Source organism: Nannospalax galili, unplaced genomic scaffold (genome assembly GCF_000622305.1).
Source record: "Nannospalax galili isolate Female #2095 unplaced genomic scaffold, S.galili_v1.0 scaffold566, whole genome shotgun sequence".
Taxonomy (NCBI): Eukaryota; Metazoa; Chordata; class Mammalia; order Rodentia; family Spalacidae; genus Nannospalax; species Nannospalax galili.
Window position 1 is genome coordinate 1,778,612 of NW_008355811.1, and position 16,789 is coordinate 1,795,400.

Below are 16,789 nucleotides of genomic sequence, written 5' to 3' on the forward strand. Positions count from 1 at the left end.
CAGCACAAAGGATGGACAAGGGGTGACTCTTCCAGAATGGAAAGTAGCCACGATCTCAGGAAGCCCTCTTCAAATTCCAGGGCTCTTTGGGGGCCACGTTTACTCTGTCTTTTGTGTAAAATGTAATAGATAACAAAAGTTGGTGTTTCTAGAAGCCACTGACTATGCATTTCTATCTTTGAGGGTGTTAAATACAGCTGAGCACTCAAGGAGGGTAGAAACAGGGATGATCTAAGACGAGAGGTGTCTTTGCTTGTTTCCAGTCTTCATGAATTCATGCTGTTCTCAGAGGTTTATAAAAAAGGTTTATAACCACCATATTTATCATTCAGCATCACTATGTGGGTCGCTGGTAATGAGTGCTGCCTGGGACTATCTAACTACAGAGCCCCTTCTGTAGTTAACAGGAAGGTCACTTTGCTGCTGGTTGTATTTATCATTCAGCATCACTATGTGGGTCACTGGTAATGAGTGCTGCCTGGGACTATCTTAACTACAGAGCCCCTTCTGTAGTTAACAGGAAGGTCACTTTGCTGCTGGTTTCTCAGAATGATGCTGACTGAATTCTTTAGCTTTCATTGCTTTTGTGAGTGCTCAAAATGTATTGACTTCTGATCCTGGTAGATAAGAAGGAAAGGTAGAGGACACTTCTCCAGCCGCACTGACCATTAAGCACTTGTGTCCCAGTGGTCATTTTCATTTCTTGGGTACACTGACACTCCTCAGATCAAGCAGTACTTTGAGTCTGGTGCCAGTACATTTGAGGACCCACTGGAGTTTGTGAGGCCAGTGATGGAGAAGGGTCAGGGCTTCTTTTAGGAGGCAGTGAGCTGGGATCAGATCCAAGTGATGATGGCGGCAGATCTTTGTAAATAGAAAGGTATCTTTGATACATACTTGATGGTTGTAAGCTCCATGGTCTGTGAATTGTATGCCAAGGAAAACCAGGGACATGCCATTTGCACACATCCCACCCACATACATGCACACACCAATAAGTAAATGACAAAAAATTAAAATAAATTTTAATATAAGCTAAAGAGTAACCGAGGAAGACAGTGTCAACTCTGGCCTCCACATACATGAGTACACATATGTTTTCCCACCCCACATATGTATACATACACAAGCATATATACACATGCACACATATGAACACATATAAGCATATACACCTGCAAATAAATAAAGTTAGAAAATAATATCAGGTGAGTTCACTGTTGACTGGGAGTCTGGATACAGATCCTCTCAGAGTCAAACTTGGCTCCTAGTTTCCAGGGAAACCAAATATAAAGAAATGTGAGCTTTTTCACATTTCCCACTTTTAGGAGAAGGGAGCTGCTGTTTGCCCAGGATAGTGAATTCTGAAGCTAGGAACAGATTTTCCTCACTTGAAACATCGTGGGAGGGATGCTGAGAACCACAAGAAAGACTATCTTCAGCAACATTGTCCCTTTCTTCGGAGGTCATGTGGCATGTGGGTTCCTGAGATCCCCTTGAACAGGAAAATTTGGGGAGAATGGATCAAGCTGGGTTACCAACACAGAGGAGGAATCCAAGAGACTTCTCACTGGTGGGAGCTGGAGAAGAGAACCTGTGATGCACTTTAAAACACAAGATACTGTCCACCCACCTCTGGGACAGCGGACTGGTTTAAGGAGTCATGGTACGGCTTCTGAATGGCAGCCACATAATGAAATTCCCTGGTGGCACCTTGGACATCATTTATCACAGCTGCTGCTGGAGGGCTGAGTGTGCCCAAGCCTTATCTGATTTAGTTGGTAAAGAAAGTTTCATGTAGTGACCACACCTAAGAAGACCCTGGAAGTGAGAAGAGAGGGAGACAGGGATTAGGAGTGACGGTGGTCTAGATAGGTGGCAGTGTGCATCTGGGCAAGAGGTGGTCACATTCTGAATCTGAACTCAAGGTGGAAGCCATAGGAACTGTTGATGCTGGAGGTGGCAGTAGGAGGCAGAGTGAAGTCAGGATGTCATGGATTTCCATATGGGTTTTGGCTGAGCACAGGAACCATGGGCTGCAAGGGGAACTGAGTGATGTGAGGGGCAGCTGGGGTCAGTGATCACTTTGTGTTGGAGACAATACACAGTGACCATGGGGCCCAATGACCAGTAGAGGAGATTCCAGGTTGATACTGGGGCATCCTCACCAACCACTGGGAAGTGGCTTCACTTATTGTTGCAGGGCATAGAAGAAAGAAGTGACTTACTCAGGCAGATGCTGCAAAGACAATCCTGGGACATCTGTTACTATGTCTTGTCAGCCAAGTGTCTGGTGGCCATGGTCGTCTGAATTTTATGACCTCACATTTGATATCATCTTCCAAGTTCTTAGCATGATGGCTCAAATGGTTCAGTAAACAAAGGATGCTGGTCTTGTGTTATTGTGGTTTGATGACAGTCTTCATCAATGGGCACTCTCCTAAGTCTGTGGCTAATTAGTCCAGTGGTCATGTTCACATGCTGACTTTTCTGTTTCCAAACACTGGTGTGCCACATGTCTGAATCCTGATTATTCAATTTAGTGGAAGACACTGGATACAGCTTTTCTGGTGGCTTCCAATTAGTTATGCCAGTTGAAGCATCGACAGACAGATGGTTCTTTTCAACCAATCAATGATAGCATTAGGGGGCTGCCAGGTCAGTTTTCACTAAAAATCCTAGTAAGTTCTGCTTGAGTGGGGTCAGTTCACCATGGGCACTGGCTTCTTATAGACCCTCAAAGCCCACTGTGGTGGTTCTGAAAAGAGTGAGAGTGGAGTCCACATATGAAGGCATGTTTGTTTCTTCACTGATTGATTCATCCATCCATCTGTCCATACATCCCTCCATCCATTCATTCAGCAAATGTTGATGGAGGTGCTGAAGAAGAAACCTAAACCCATGCCTGTGACACTGGACGAAGTCAGTTAGTACTCTGTTAGTCAGTGAGAAGATCAAGGTAGCTCAGGATTGTAGGATGGAGATGTAGATGCTCCCTTATCTTGGGTGTTCCAACTTCCTGCTGGGGAAGGAGGGTTCACCCATAACAGGACACATGAACGGAAAGCTGGCTGATTTGAGGGGGATCCATGCAAAAATCTGGGTCCAGAAGGCTCCTGGCAAGGGGGAGGTAAGTGCAAAGGCCCTGAGGAAGAGTGTGCTTCACCGGCCTGGGGAACTATGGGGAGGCCTGAGTTGCAGATCGGAACAGGCATGGTATCTCAGTTTCTTTTCCTGTTGCTGTGATAAAATACCCGATAAAAGCAACTTAAGGAAGAAAGGGCTTATTTTGGCTCACAGTTTAAGGGTACCATCCATTATGGTAAGGGAAGTCAAGGTGGCAGGAGCTTGAAGAAACTGGTCATATCCTATCCACAATCAGGAAGCAGAGAGCGATGAACGCATGCTTGCCAGTGCTCAGCTCACTAGCCAGGATGTCAGCCAGGGAATGTTCTTGCCCACAGTTAGGATGGGCCTTCCCACATCAATTAACCTAATCAAGATAATCCGTCACAGACATGGTCAGAGTCTAAATAATCCCTCAGAGCTGAGCCTGGAAGCTTGTCCTCTAGGTGATTCCAGATCCTGTCAGATAACCACCACATGTGGAGATGGCAGGGGAAAGTTGTGGAGATGGCAGGAGAAAGAGTGGTCATTGAAGGTCTCAGAACCAAGGTCAGAGTTGCAGGTTTTCTCCTGGGAATACTGAGAGTCCTTGGAGTTCTCAGTTGCAAGATGAGGCACCTGGGGATTCAACAGGCAATTTTTGCAGCTCGGCAGAGATGCTGTCAGAAAGAACAAGCCCAGGTCTCAGGAGTTAAGAGGTACATGAGCTGTCTACCACTGTACAGCAAGCTATCCCACACTCAGCATCCAGAATCCTCAATGCAGGTTGTGCCTTGTGTTTCTGGGGTTCCCTGGGCTGAACTGAGTGACTCTCATATGATGATACAGAGGGTCACTGGAGATGGAGTCATCAATGGCTTGACCAGTCCTTTGCTTGCATGGTTTCTTCTGCTGAGATGACAGGAAACATGGGGTAGGCAGAAAGCACTCCCTTCTTGTGTCTATCCGTGCAGCTGGCATGCGATTCAGGTGTCAGGATTCCCACAGAAGAGGCTATGAGGATTCTCAGGGATTCCTTTGGAAGTCCTTTCTGCCATATTTTGTTGGCTGATAGTCACCGGTCTAATCCAGACTGGAAGGCAGTGTGGCATGAAGATATGAATAGCACAGTGGGATGACCAACCCTGGAGACCAGGTGCATTTGTGAAATGACCCAGGTGAGCAGTGATCATTAAACCTCTTTGGAGTCACCCTTGCAGACACACTCAGATGTATGTCTTTCATGATTAGTCATCACACAGATGGAGGCAAATGGAATAGCAGGGGCAAAAGCCCAAGGCAGGGGGTATGGCATGTGCTATTGGGTTGCTGAGGGTGTTTGGGAAAGAGCAGGCCAGTAGAACGATTCCCACTTGAGGTCATTTGTCTTCCCAACATGCTCTGTTGATGTCCTAACCTCTGTGCCTGCCTTGCTTACAAATAGGGTCTTTACAGATGAAGTTGAATAAAATAATGTCATCTCGTAACAGACTAGGCTTGAATCTAGCTGCTCTGCTCTTCTCAGAACACAACAAAGCCATGTGTGTAGGATTCCAGGTGACAACAGAGGCAGGGATGAGGGTGAAGTATCCACAAGCCAAGGAACACTAAGGGTTGCCCAGCTGGCCTGGGCTGGCCACCGCTCTTCCTCAAAGCCTTACAGGAGTAGTGGGCTTGCCCATACCTTGATTTTAGATTTCTCTATCCCAAGACCATTAGGGGACATCTCTATGGTTTTAAACTAAAGCCAGTTCGAAGCACCAGTGATAGCCCTGAGTCCTCCTACACTGAGACCTGAGTGATGGATACCAGCATGGGTGAGACATCTGGACCAATAGCTCAGGATGGCATGTGCTTCCCAGAGTCCTCAATGGGTTACCTCAACTCTACCTTCATCAACGATTTTATCATTTTTTATGTAGTCTCATGTATCTCAGGCTAACCTCAAACTTACTGTGTAGCTGAGGATGACCTTCAACTTCTGGTTCTCTTGTTCCCAAGTTCTGGCATTACAGGCATACACCATATACCCAGTTAACACAATGCTGGGGATTGAACCTGTGCATGTTAGGCAAGCACTTTACCAATTTAGCTACAGCTTCAGCCCCTGAATAATTTTATTCCATAACAGTGCGCATGAGAGGCAAAGATTTGTCCCAGGGAGCCAGAACTATGTTCATGGAGAGATTGCTTCAATTCAGATGGGTCCGTAAGGTAGAAGACTTGGGGTTCACTAGGGGCTATGGCAGGGGCTGTTTTCTAGACTTTTCCATCCCTTCCCTTTAGCATGGGGGTACCTGGTAGATGTTCAACTAGACAGCCTGAGAGCTGGGTAGAACAAGCTCCCACCATACTGCCAAGCCTGCACTGTCCTTATGGGATGAGTGTGTCTTTTCCACACAGAGGGAGACTGTGCAGTTTTGCCTGCATTGCACCTCCAGTGTCATCTTAGTATCTTGCACAGTCTGGTGCTTAGTTAAACCTGGACAAATGAGAGGAACAGACATGGAAAAAGCTGCGAAATATAAGGACTCTAAGAGACTGTTTTCTTAGAGTTTTTTCATGTAGGATGACAAATCAAAGGAAGACTGTAGCACTACCTGATGGGCCGTCAGTGACAGGTGTGAGACACAAGAAAACAAGTATTTAAAAAGGAAAAGATAGGGAGACAAGGTTGTTACTTCCACTCAGAGTAGTGTCCACACTCAAATATGTGTATTGGGATTCCTTGGGCAACCAGCCAGAGTCATATAGAAATGTACAGAATAACTTCATGGTTACATAAAACTGGAACACTAAAAATCCCAGTTAAGCCTGAAAGAAGGCAGCCATCACATGTCTCCATGGTGATGCTAGACGATGCCATCTTGAATGTGAGCTCACATTACATCTGGCCTTCGCACCAGTTTTGGAGGGATTGTAGTCTTTCCTGCCATGCCACGAGGAAACCAAGGCTCAGAAAAATATAGCCCTGGCCCTGGATCATACAGCTGGCAAGGTCACTTGGAAGGCAGGTCTGACTAACTGTGACCCCCACCCCCAACTCCTGGTCTCCATCCCTGGGCCTCGGGGTGGGAAACCATGAGGTGGGACGTGAATGGTACTGTGGGAAACTTCTTCCTACCTGGGAGGGATGGATGCACTAGTCTGGGCTTTTGGAGTCCACTGGGGACAGATGGACAAAGGCTAGAGAGAGCATCTTGGAAAGCATGGAATACTTATTTTTATTTCCACATATTATTTATTTATTTGTGTGTGCCTATGGTGTTTGTGTCTGTGTGTATACTCTCCTGCCAACGGGAGTCTGGAGAGTCAGAGAACAACTCATGGAAGTCGAAACTCTCTCACCATGTGGATTCTGGGAATCAAATTCAGGTCTTCAGACTTTGCCATCAGTACCTTAACCTGCTGAGCCATCTCACCAGTCCACACAGAGATGCTTAAGGGGCTCCAAACTACCTTCTTTGCCCTCAGTTTGAGAAGCTAATATACCTTTTGCTTAAATATATTCCAGCTCCCAGAACTCTCACAACTCTATCTTGTGGTGAATGAATCTGACATGTGGATGGGATGGGAAATCACATGCCACCAAAACCAAACAGCCTGTTGTGTCCCCTCCGGTGTTTAAGGATGCAGACTCAGAATCTGGGTGTGCATGTGTGTGTTCTCATCAGGTGCTGTGTGCACAGGAAAGCCCCACTGTTTCCATCAGGGCACCGCAGAGCCCCTGACGTGACTCTCAAAGTATCACTGCGAAGACCCACTAGGGGAAGCAGAGTTTCCTTCACTCTTCCACTCAAGCAAGGTGGTCCAGGGCACAGGACCTTTGATCTGCTAGGAGGAGAGGAGGGGATAACTCAGCTGGTCCGTGTGTGTCTGCTTATCATCAAGCTGTGCTTGTGAGGGAGGTTGCCCTTGACATTTGTAGGCAACTTAAGCGCTGGTGTTAAAGTCGACATCCAGCTATAAATATCATTGCTTTAAAAATAAATCCTGCCATAGGCAGGGCTCTGGAAATGGGTGTTTTTGCCATGATGAATAATCTGTGTTGTTTTCAGATGGGAAGTCTTCCACATCATGTGGCACAAGACCTTGAGAGCCGGGAGTGGGTAGTAGGCGGGTACTGCCTTGGGGAACCTGGGCCTTAGCTGCCCTTCGAGGGGCCTGCACCCTGTGTGCTCAAGGACAGTCAGCCTCATGACCCTGTGGACACCATGCATGAGGCAGTGAGGACCACCCCCAGGCAATATGCCACAGATCCCAGATTGACCACCTGCAGGCACCAACTTGCATGACAGAGGCAAGCCTGAGGTAGCAGGAAGGAGAGTGGGGTGAGTTTGTGGCACTGCAGGGACATCCCACACCCTGGTGTGGCCCAGGGGGGACTCCACAAAGCAGAATACCTGTAGGAGAGTACAAATTCAGATCAGGGAACTAGAATGGGGTTCAAATCCTGCCCTGGCCATGTGCTACTTGCTTCAGTTACTTTTTTTGTTGCTGAGATAAAATATCTGGCTGAAGTAACTTAAGGGAGGAAGGGCTTATTTTGGCTCATGGCCAGAGGGAATGCAGTCTGGTGTGAAGGTGTAGTGGGCAGCTGTGTGGAGGTAGGTGCTTGCAGCTAAAATTCCTCTCCCCTTACATCTCAGTGGAACAGGAAACAGAGCAATGAATGCCAGTGCTCAGCTTGATTTCTCGTTTCATTTTTTTCTTTTTAATTGAGACAAGGTCTCATGTATCCCAGGTTGTCTGAAACTCACTATGTAGCCAAGGATAAGCCTGAAGTTTGGATCCTCCTGCCTCTACCTCCTGAGTGCTGGGATTATAGCGATGTGCCACCACACCCAGTTTATGCTGTGTTGGGGATTGAACCCAGGACTTCACGCATGCTGGGCAGTGCTCTACCAACTAAGCTATATTCCCAGCCCTTGATTTCTTGATTTACCCTTTTATTCAGTCTAGGATCCCAGCCCATGGGTGCTGCCCACATTCAGGGTGGGTCTTCCTTCCCTTGTCAATAAATTCTCCCTGGAAATGCCCTAAGAGGCATGCCTGGAGGTGTGTCTTCTAGAGGAGTCTACATCAAGCTGACAGTGAAGATTAACCAGCACGTTGCCTAAACAGACTTGGACAATATGTATAGCCTCTCTGGTCTCTGTTTGCCTCTCTGTAAAAAGGAATGAAAATATTGCTTGCCTTAGTGGAGACATATCGAACTTCAAGATGGAAATCAAAAAGAGTAGTTGGAGCCAGCCAGAGAAGGTTCATGATCCTTCCCATCCCTCTACTTGTTGGCAGGTGGAGCCAGGGAAGTTCTGGGCTCTCTGCCTTGCCCCATCCCTCCCTCCGGAGGCAGGGAGTTACCCAGAGTGCATCAGCTGTTTAATGCGATGTGAGAGAGGGGAGAAGAGTTCATGATGGGAGGGAACCTGGGTTCACCTCTCCCATTGCATTTGCAGTTTGTGATCCTTTAGAATTTTAGAGACATGCGTGGAGACCTGCATGACCCTAAGGGAGGCAATGCCCTGAAGGATGGGTCACGCACCTCAGCCAGTTTGGAAAGCAGACTCATCTGCTCTGTCTGATTCTCACCTGTCCCTCTGTCTTGGGGCTGGTTCACAAACTCCCTAAACTCTCAACCCCGCCACACCCTTTTGCCTTTGCTCTTGATGTCCACCTGCCTCCATGAATTTTAGCTTTTAAACCACTCAAGCTCCATGTGTGTGTGTGTGTGTGTGTGCGTGTGTGTGCGTGCGTGCGTGCATGTGTGTGTGCATGCATGCACATGTGTGCCACAATGCCTGTGTAAAGATCAGAGGACAGTCTTTGGGAGTTGGTTCTCTCCTGCCACCTTGTGGGATCTCAGCTCAGATCATCAGGCCTGTGTGCAAGTGCCTCTACCTGCAGAACCATCTTACCAGTCCTTACTTTATCTTTTTGAGATGTGGCCTCTCACTGAACCCAGAGCTTACTGACTGGTTAGACTGACTGGCTAGCAAGTCCTGGGGACGCACCTGTGTCTGCCTCCTCAGCATGGTGGCTACAGATGTGTGTGGTACACTCAGCTGGATCCTCATGCTTGTATGGCAGGCTGTTTTATCCACCGAGCCATCTCCCAGCCACCTTCTCCTTCCTATTTTTGGTTGAAACTTTAGTGTCACTTGGCCCTTGAAAGTCTGGGGAACCACTCTCCCAGAGGAGAAGCATTATGTGTGAGACTGACCTCTCCAGGGGTGGGAGTCCTCCTAGGAGCCAGTATGTCTCCCTGGTCCTGAGGCTTTTGACTTCACTAGTCCCTCACGTTGAATCCTGACTTTATAGCAGCCCAGGGGAAGATCCCCCACTGTGACCACTGGTCAAATTCCTTAAACATGCACAGAGAAGTGGAGGTACTTAGTGTTACCTAGGTACCTAGTGTTACCCCTACAGGGAGGGTCCTGTGATACCACCATAGTGGTAGAGGCTGTGCATGTAGACAGGAGAGAGCAGGGCCTCGGACTGAATGGGCAGCTCTGCCTGTACTGCACAGTCGCAAGTCAGACCTTCTAATCCAGTTGTGCAAACATCACACGTCAGGACAGAAGGAACAGCATCAAATAAACATGACTAAAAAGTCAACTGTGTAGACATACCAGACAAGTGTGTTGAATGGTGGGTGTGGTGTGGGTTGAGACCTGGCAGTGGGGTGGTGTTGGTGACAGGAGCAGAGGCCAGAGTGACTAAGCAAGGTATTGAGGGGGCAGTGTGGAGCTCAGGACAGCAACAAGGCTGGTCTTGGAGGTGCCAGCTGTGGCACAGTTTAGATTTGTTCTAAGCCTGTTGATGGCTACTGTGCCCTTTGCAAGGAGGTGAGAGAGATGCCTCCACTGGCGCTGTCTCTCTGGAGCTGCTGTTAGGGGCAGGCAGGACTGATCCAGGGAGGCATCTGATAATGATCTGGGAGAGGGGTTGGGGCTCACCTAGAGGCAGATGTAGCTGTGGCATATACCACCAGGTGTGGGGAAAGAGCAGTTGAAAAGGAGGCTTTTTACAGACTTGAATGTTGAGCGAGAGGGTAGGCCACCAGGAACAACTCCTGGCTCCTTAGCTGGAGAAGCTGAGGGCTTGATGCTGGTGTCTGCTGTGCTGTGTAATCAGCTCTCACAGCTTCACTGATAAAGAAATTAGGACTTGCCTCTAGGACAAGCTGAGGCTGGGCTTCCTGATACCCAGGGAGTCAGAAGTGACTGCTAGCAATGAGTAAAGGAGGATTCCTCAGGAAGCCAAGTATGGATGTGGTGATGAGAACGGGGAAGCAGGTAAGCTTTGCCAGGGAAGAACAGAGGCAGAACAGTGACCATTCCCATTGTTAGAGACCATTTGGGAGTGGCAGGAGCCCCACAAAGGTCCAAGGGCTGAGGACCCAGCCCTGGTTATCCTCAGATCAGCTGTCCTGTGTCCATGAAGACTGGCCCAGACCTCATCAGTGCTGCTGAGGGATTCTGTCTAAGCTAGCACAGAAGGGAGGTGTTAGGGTGACATCTCCATGGTCTTCTTTACAGGGGGATTCCAGGTGAGAGTCAAGGGCACAGAGGAAGTTCTGAGTGGAGAGGTCAGCAGAATCCATGCTCTTCAGAGGTCCTGTGAGTGAGGAAGCAGGTATGGGTGGTACTGAGGGCGCATGGGTTGGAAAGCTTGGGCCTGGTTGGAGAGTGGGCCATTGAAACTAAGGACAGCCCCCAGCTAACCTTCTCACTCCATCTATACACAGAAGCTTTAGTCTACTGCCCTTTGGGGATGTATTTATACCCTAACTCTTTCATGTGTTGTGCTCCTGCATGCATGTGGAGGACAGAGGACAACATTGGGTGCTGTTTCTCCTGGCTGTCTACTTTTTCTTTGAGACAGGCTTTCTCACTGACCTGGAATTTGTTGATTAGTCCAGGCTGGACAGTGAACCCCAGGCATCTGCCTGTCTCTACCTCCCCAGAACTGGGATTACAAACATGTACCACTGAGCTTGGCTTTTGACAAGGGGTCTGAAGACTGAACTCAGTCCTTATGCTTTTGAGGCAAGCACCTTAATTGATCAAGCTGTCTCTCCAGTCCTCTTATGCCTATCTGCCAATGCTCATCAACTCAAGGGAGGAAAAAGCACCTCCCGGTGCAAGAGTCATCAGCTCTGTGCCTCCTAGCAGGAAGCCTATGGGTCTGTTTCTCCTGCAACCCCTAGGGACCTGCAGCCTGCAACTCTGCACCTGGAGCTATGTCTGCATTAGGCTAACATTTCTCCCTCATGAGGAGTGTGGTCTCCTCCTCTCGCTAATCACTTCCTTCCCTGGACTAAATAAAGAGCGCCCAGGCTGCATTTAGCATCACTCATTTCCAAAATAAACAGAAGCGCAGAAATTAGCCAGAATAATAGCACAATTAAACAGCTGTGAGGTGGCTGGTCTGCATGGGGTCGGTGGAGTGGGAGTCTGTGGATGCTGGCCAGCCCCTCTTGTGAGATGACCACAGCAATGATTAGGGGTGTGCTGGCTTTGTGCTTCCACATTCTCAGATGACGACCAGACTCTGCTGTGTTCTAGCTGTGTGGTGTTAAGCAACTAGGCTGGCCGCTCTGCTTCTGCTGTCAAGTAGTGACTACAGCATCACCCGAATTAGTATTAAGGGAGATAGCATGTGGATGTGGCAGACACTGGCTTGTGACTGGTCCTGCCTGTGTCTCAGTTCCCGCTATCATCTTACCAACACAGCCATAGCCTCACTTGTGGGGCTATGCAAAGTCCGTGGTCACTTCACTGACCAGTAGTCAGTGTTTGGGGTTGTGGTTTGGGTGTGAAATGCCTCTCATATGCTTGAGGACTTGGTTCCCAGATGGTGGCCCTGTTCTGGGAGGTTGTGGAACTGCTAAGAGGTGGAGACCAGCTGGTAAAGGTGAACCACTGTGGGCCTCTGAAGGCTAGAGCCCACTCTGCTTTTGGTCCCATTCTCTGATTTCTAGCCTGGGCCATGTGAAGACCCCTTGTACAGATAGAGCCATACATCACCTTGCTTTCTCCTTCACAATGGACTAACATCTCTGCAACCATGAGCCAGATGAATCCTTCCTCCTTTAAATGTTCTGTCAAGAGCTGGTAACCAACATACAGAGTCCCAGAGCTCTTCAGGAGCCCAGAGAATTCTGATGGACATCTACAGGGATTCTGCTGGGGGTCCATCTGCCATGCCTCATGACTGTAAGAATGATTTGTGTTGTGCATTGCTGGTCGAGAATATCATGTTGAAGCAGAAGGGCAGTGAAGGCTACTGTAGACTCCATGAGAAGTCACTAGGTCCAAGGTGACAGTCACTAGGCCCTAAGTGACAGCCACAGCCAGGCAGGACCAGCCAGCTATATGTCAAGACTGGTTCGAAGGAGGACTCCATGCAAGGCAGCCAGACCTAAAGTGCTTAACAGTGGAGCAGGTGGCAAGGTTCAGTCCGAACTCTCCAAGAATTCAGCTGCCATGAATTGAAAATGTCCTGAAACTTGCACCTGTACTGAAAGTGTGCAGATTTTTTTTCTTATTTCCTAAATACAATGTAACTATTTACATAGCACTGGATGTTATATGTCATCTAGAAACTGTGGGAAGGGTGCTGAGGAAGTGTGTGGTTACAAGCCATCACTGTGTCTCGGTGTGCAAGGGGCCCGAGTGGCTAGGGCTTTGGTGTCCTTGAGGTTCTGGAAAAATCTCTTGGATACCATGGAAGGCTATGTGGTATCATCTGTCTGTCTGTCCTGTGTACAGTTGGAGGAAATGTTCTAGACCCAGTGTGAAAGGTCACAGTAACTGCCCTGATGCTCATGTCTTATGGGGTCGCTCATATCTGGGGAGTTCTGTTTTACCAGCATCCTGAGTTCCCGTGAGTTTCCATAGCAACAGTGAAATCACCACTTTTGTCTGTGGAGGTGCAGGGTAATTACAGCTCTGGGGTTCCCTGGGAGTGACTTATGGAGACAGCAGAGGGGGTGCAGAGGTCACTGTGCCTGAGCACTGTACCTTGCAAAGGTTTCGCTTTTCCAGGCTCACAAACCAGCTGAAGCCCTTCATAAAGTGAAAACAGAGGCCTTCCCAGCCCCCATTAAAATGACCCAACCCAGGCTGGAGGACTGGCTTGATGACAGGTAGAGTGCCTGACTAGAATCCACCACTGAGGGGTTAGGACTGTGGTTCACAGGCAGAGAACTTGCTCACCCAAGTGAGTGGCTGGAGCATGGCTCAGTGGTAGAGCACCTGCCTAGAATCCCCTAGTCAGAGGCTAGGGGTGTGGCTCAGCTGTAGATCACCTGTCTAGCATGCAAGAGGATCTGGATTCCAGTCCCATTATGACAAACAAGGCTCTGAGATGTTTCTGAGGAGAATGGAACTTGTGGTGGCTCAAGGTGGGGGTGCCCAGATAACAGTATCTCTCACTTCCCCCGAGACCTGCCTCTCACCTCATGACTCCTAAAAGCTGAAATCCTTTAAACCTTGACACCAAGGGCTGGGGATTTATCTCACTTGGCAGAATACATGAGCCCTGGGTTCAATCCTCAGTACTTCATAAACTAAGTGTGGTGGCATATGCATGCGTGTCATGCTAGCACTGGAGAGGTGGATGCAGGGGGGTCAGGAGTTCAAGGTCATCCTGGGCTACATGGCAAGTCCCAGGCTAGCCTGGGCTAGAGACCCAACACAAAACTGTCATGATGACACATATCTGTTATCCCAAAACTCTGGAAATTGAGGCAGGAGGATCATAAATTCTTGCCTAGCCTGGCTACCTAAGAGATTCTGACTTAATAAATAAATAAATAATCTCAACTTAAAGTAAAAATAGTAAAAATTCCCCCAATGAAACTCAATAAAATTGCAAAATTCAAAATAAATTATAATAAACCATCAACTAGTTCAAGCCAAACAGGAAGGAAGCCATGTTGGGTCTCTGCCCCACATGCCAACATGTCCCTTCATGATAACATGGGTATGTTTTTGACCCTCAGACAAGGCATGGAGGGTAGAGGGTCTGCAGGGATGATTTCAGGTGGGAGGCCAGCTGGGATTGCTTCTACCCGTGGTACCCAGGTGGTGTGTGGTGAAACCTTACCACTTTGGAAAGACTTTGGACTTGTAAGCAAAAAATTCGAGCTTTAATGGGTTAGGAAGATGTCTCAGTGGGTAAAGTGCTTTTAAAAATGTTTTATTTGAGGCTGGAGAGATGGCTCAGTGGTTAAGAACACTGGTTGTTCTGCAGAAGACCTGGGTTTAAATCCCAGCAACCACGTAGCAGCTAACAACTGTCCATAACTCCAGTCCCAGGGAATCCAACAGCCTCTTCTGACCTCCGTGGGCATTTCATGAGACGGGTGTGCTTACCTACATGCAGGTAATACATACATACCCATAAAATAAAAATAATAAATAAAATTAAAAAGTTTTATTTATTATTTTTATTTTGTGGGTATGCATGTATTGTCTGCCTGTATATAAGTGTATCTGTCATGCAATGCCTGCAGAGATCATAAGAGGGCATTGAATCCCCTGGAACTGGAGTTACAAACAGTTGTTAGCCACCATGTGGGTGTTGGGAACTGAATTTGGGTTCTCTGCAAGAGTAGCCAGTGCACTTAACCATTGAGCCATCTCTCTAGCCCCAGAGCAAAGTGCTTTTAGTATATGAAGTCCAGGCAATTGGTGAGCTTCAGGTCAGTGAAAGACCCTGTCTCATAAGATGGAGATCGAGAGATGAAGACACCCAGTATCAACCTCTGCACTCTACAGGTGCACATAAAAGTACTGGCACCTGGAGACACATGTGCACATACATGGATATACCACACTGCACACACACACACACACACACACACACACACACACACACACACAAGATTCAAGCTTTTAAAACAAGGGACCACAAAGTCATCTTTTATGTACATTTCTTAATATAAAAATATAAAGAAGTAAAAATTAAACTTGAACATTTTGCACCTGAGAGTCTCCGCCCCATGGAGCACCTCATTCATACCTTCTCCCTCACATATGTGCTGTGGTTGGTCACGGTGACAGTACTTGGGTCTTGAAGCCTCTGAGGCTTCTGTTGGTTCTCCTGACTGGGTCTGGGGGGGGTGTGGTAATCAGAGGTCAAAGGTGAGCATTAGATCCTGAACTCTGAGGATGTGAACTCTGTCTTTCCAAAGAGGATGGTTGGGTGATCTCTAGGCGAGAAGCCACGTCATTCATTGAGACCCTCCCTGAGGGACAAACTCAAGGGATGCAGCCAGCAGATAGGGTGGGGACCTGGGACTCAGACTTTGTGGAGGGTGTGGACTCTGGAGTTGATTCTGGATAGATGTGCACTTACCAGACGTGTGTGACTGCACCTCAGTTTCCCCTCTGTAGAAGGAGGACCATTATAGCATTTACCTCCAATGTTAATAAATGGTCATGTGACTTTGATGAAGGTAAGAAACTGGAAACATTTCAGCTTGGCAGGAACATATATGAGCCTTGTCTGCTATTTACAAAATACCTGACAAAGGCAGAGGGAGAGGAGTGAGCGCCTTCCCACGCCACGTGGGGGAAGAGGAGGTTCCCTCTGCCTGAGCCGCAGCTCTGCCAGAGCTCCTGTGCTGCAAATATAGACAGCCAAAGCAGGGGTGGGTGCCTAGGGACTAGGGCTTCCCAATCTCTCTGCCTCCTGGTGGAAAAGCCTAGGATGCAGCAGACAGGAGGTGGGTGCTGTGCCACTCCCGGGGGAGGTGGAAGGGAGAGAAAGCGGGCTGTATTGTGAGTGCTGGTGGGCAGCAGGTGCTCAGGGGCTTCCCTGTCCCCACAGCATATGCGAGAGGCTGCTGAACGGCGGCAACAGCTGGAGTTGGAGCATGAGCAAGCCCTGGCTGTCCTCAACGCCAAGCAACAGGAAATCCAGCTTCTGCAGCAGGTGGGCCTGGGAGGGTGTGTGTGCGTGCATGTGCGTGTGTGTGTGTGTGTGTGTGCATGTGTATGCATGTGTGTTTGCATGTGTGTGAGTGTGTACGCATGTGTGTTTGCATGTGTGTGTGTGTGCATGCATGCTGGGCCTGGGGGTGGTGAAGCCTGTGTGCCAGGCTGACTGTGGGGCTGCAGAGCCCTACTCTGTGGTCTATGCTCCCCTCTGGGCCCTGGTTTCCCTTGGGGGTAATTCAAGGCCCTGTGCTATAACACAAACCATGCAAAACCATCCCGTCAGAAGCTGGGCTGTGGCAGGAAAGCATGTCTGAGCAGTTGCTGGGAGGGATGTGACTTGCCTCAGCCTGGGGGAAGCAAGCTGCAGAATGGTCTTCATGAAAATGCAGAGGTGTTCTCGTCCCCTCAGTTTGGGATTACACCCTGTCCCAGAGAAACGCAGGAACTGGACCAGGAAAGAGTCATGGGGTGAAGGGATAGAAACCCAGGCTACTGCTGTGCATTTGGCACATTCCTGCCATGGCCCAGTATGATATCATCGAAGGGGGCTGCTGTCTATGCTCCTTCCATGATATGTTATTAAGTATAAATCTAGCTGTAGAGCAAAGTTTATAGAATGGAGAGAGAGGGGGAGGGAGGGAAGGAGAAAGGGAGGGAGGGAGGCAGGGAAGGGGGGAGAGAGAGAGAGAGAGAGCGAGAGAGAGAGAGAGAGAGGGAGAGAGAGGAAAAAA

At 48.5% G+C, this 16,789-nt stretch overlaps 1 protein-coding gene across 13 annotated transcripts in view; it reads left to right on the forward strand.

The window, feature by feature from the left end:
* The window catches only part of Rimbp2 (RIMS binding protein 2), a 217,012-nt gene that overhangs the window by 137,519 nt on the left and 62,704 nt on the right, over nt 1-16,789 (forward strand). For 11 of the 13 annotated variants that reach the window (XM_008853770.2, XM_008853769.2, XM_008853779.2 and 8 more), the window contains one exon: nt 15,949-16,053. In XM_008853770.2, the coding sequence (XP_008851992.1) occupies nt 15,952-16,053 (102 nt within the window). In that variant the 5' untranslated portion in view covers nt 15,949-15,951. Of the gene's footprint in view, nt 1-10,646; nt 10,744-15,948; nt 16,054-16,789 lie in introns of those variants that run through there. The other 2 variants (XM_029556461.1, XM_029556462.1) reach the window with 2 other exon arrangements.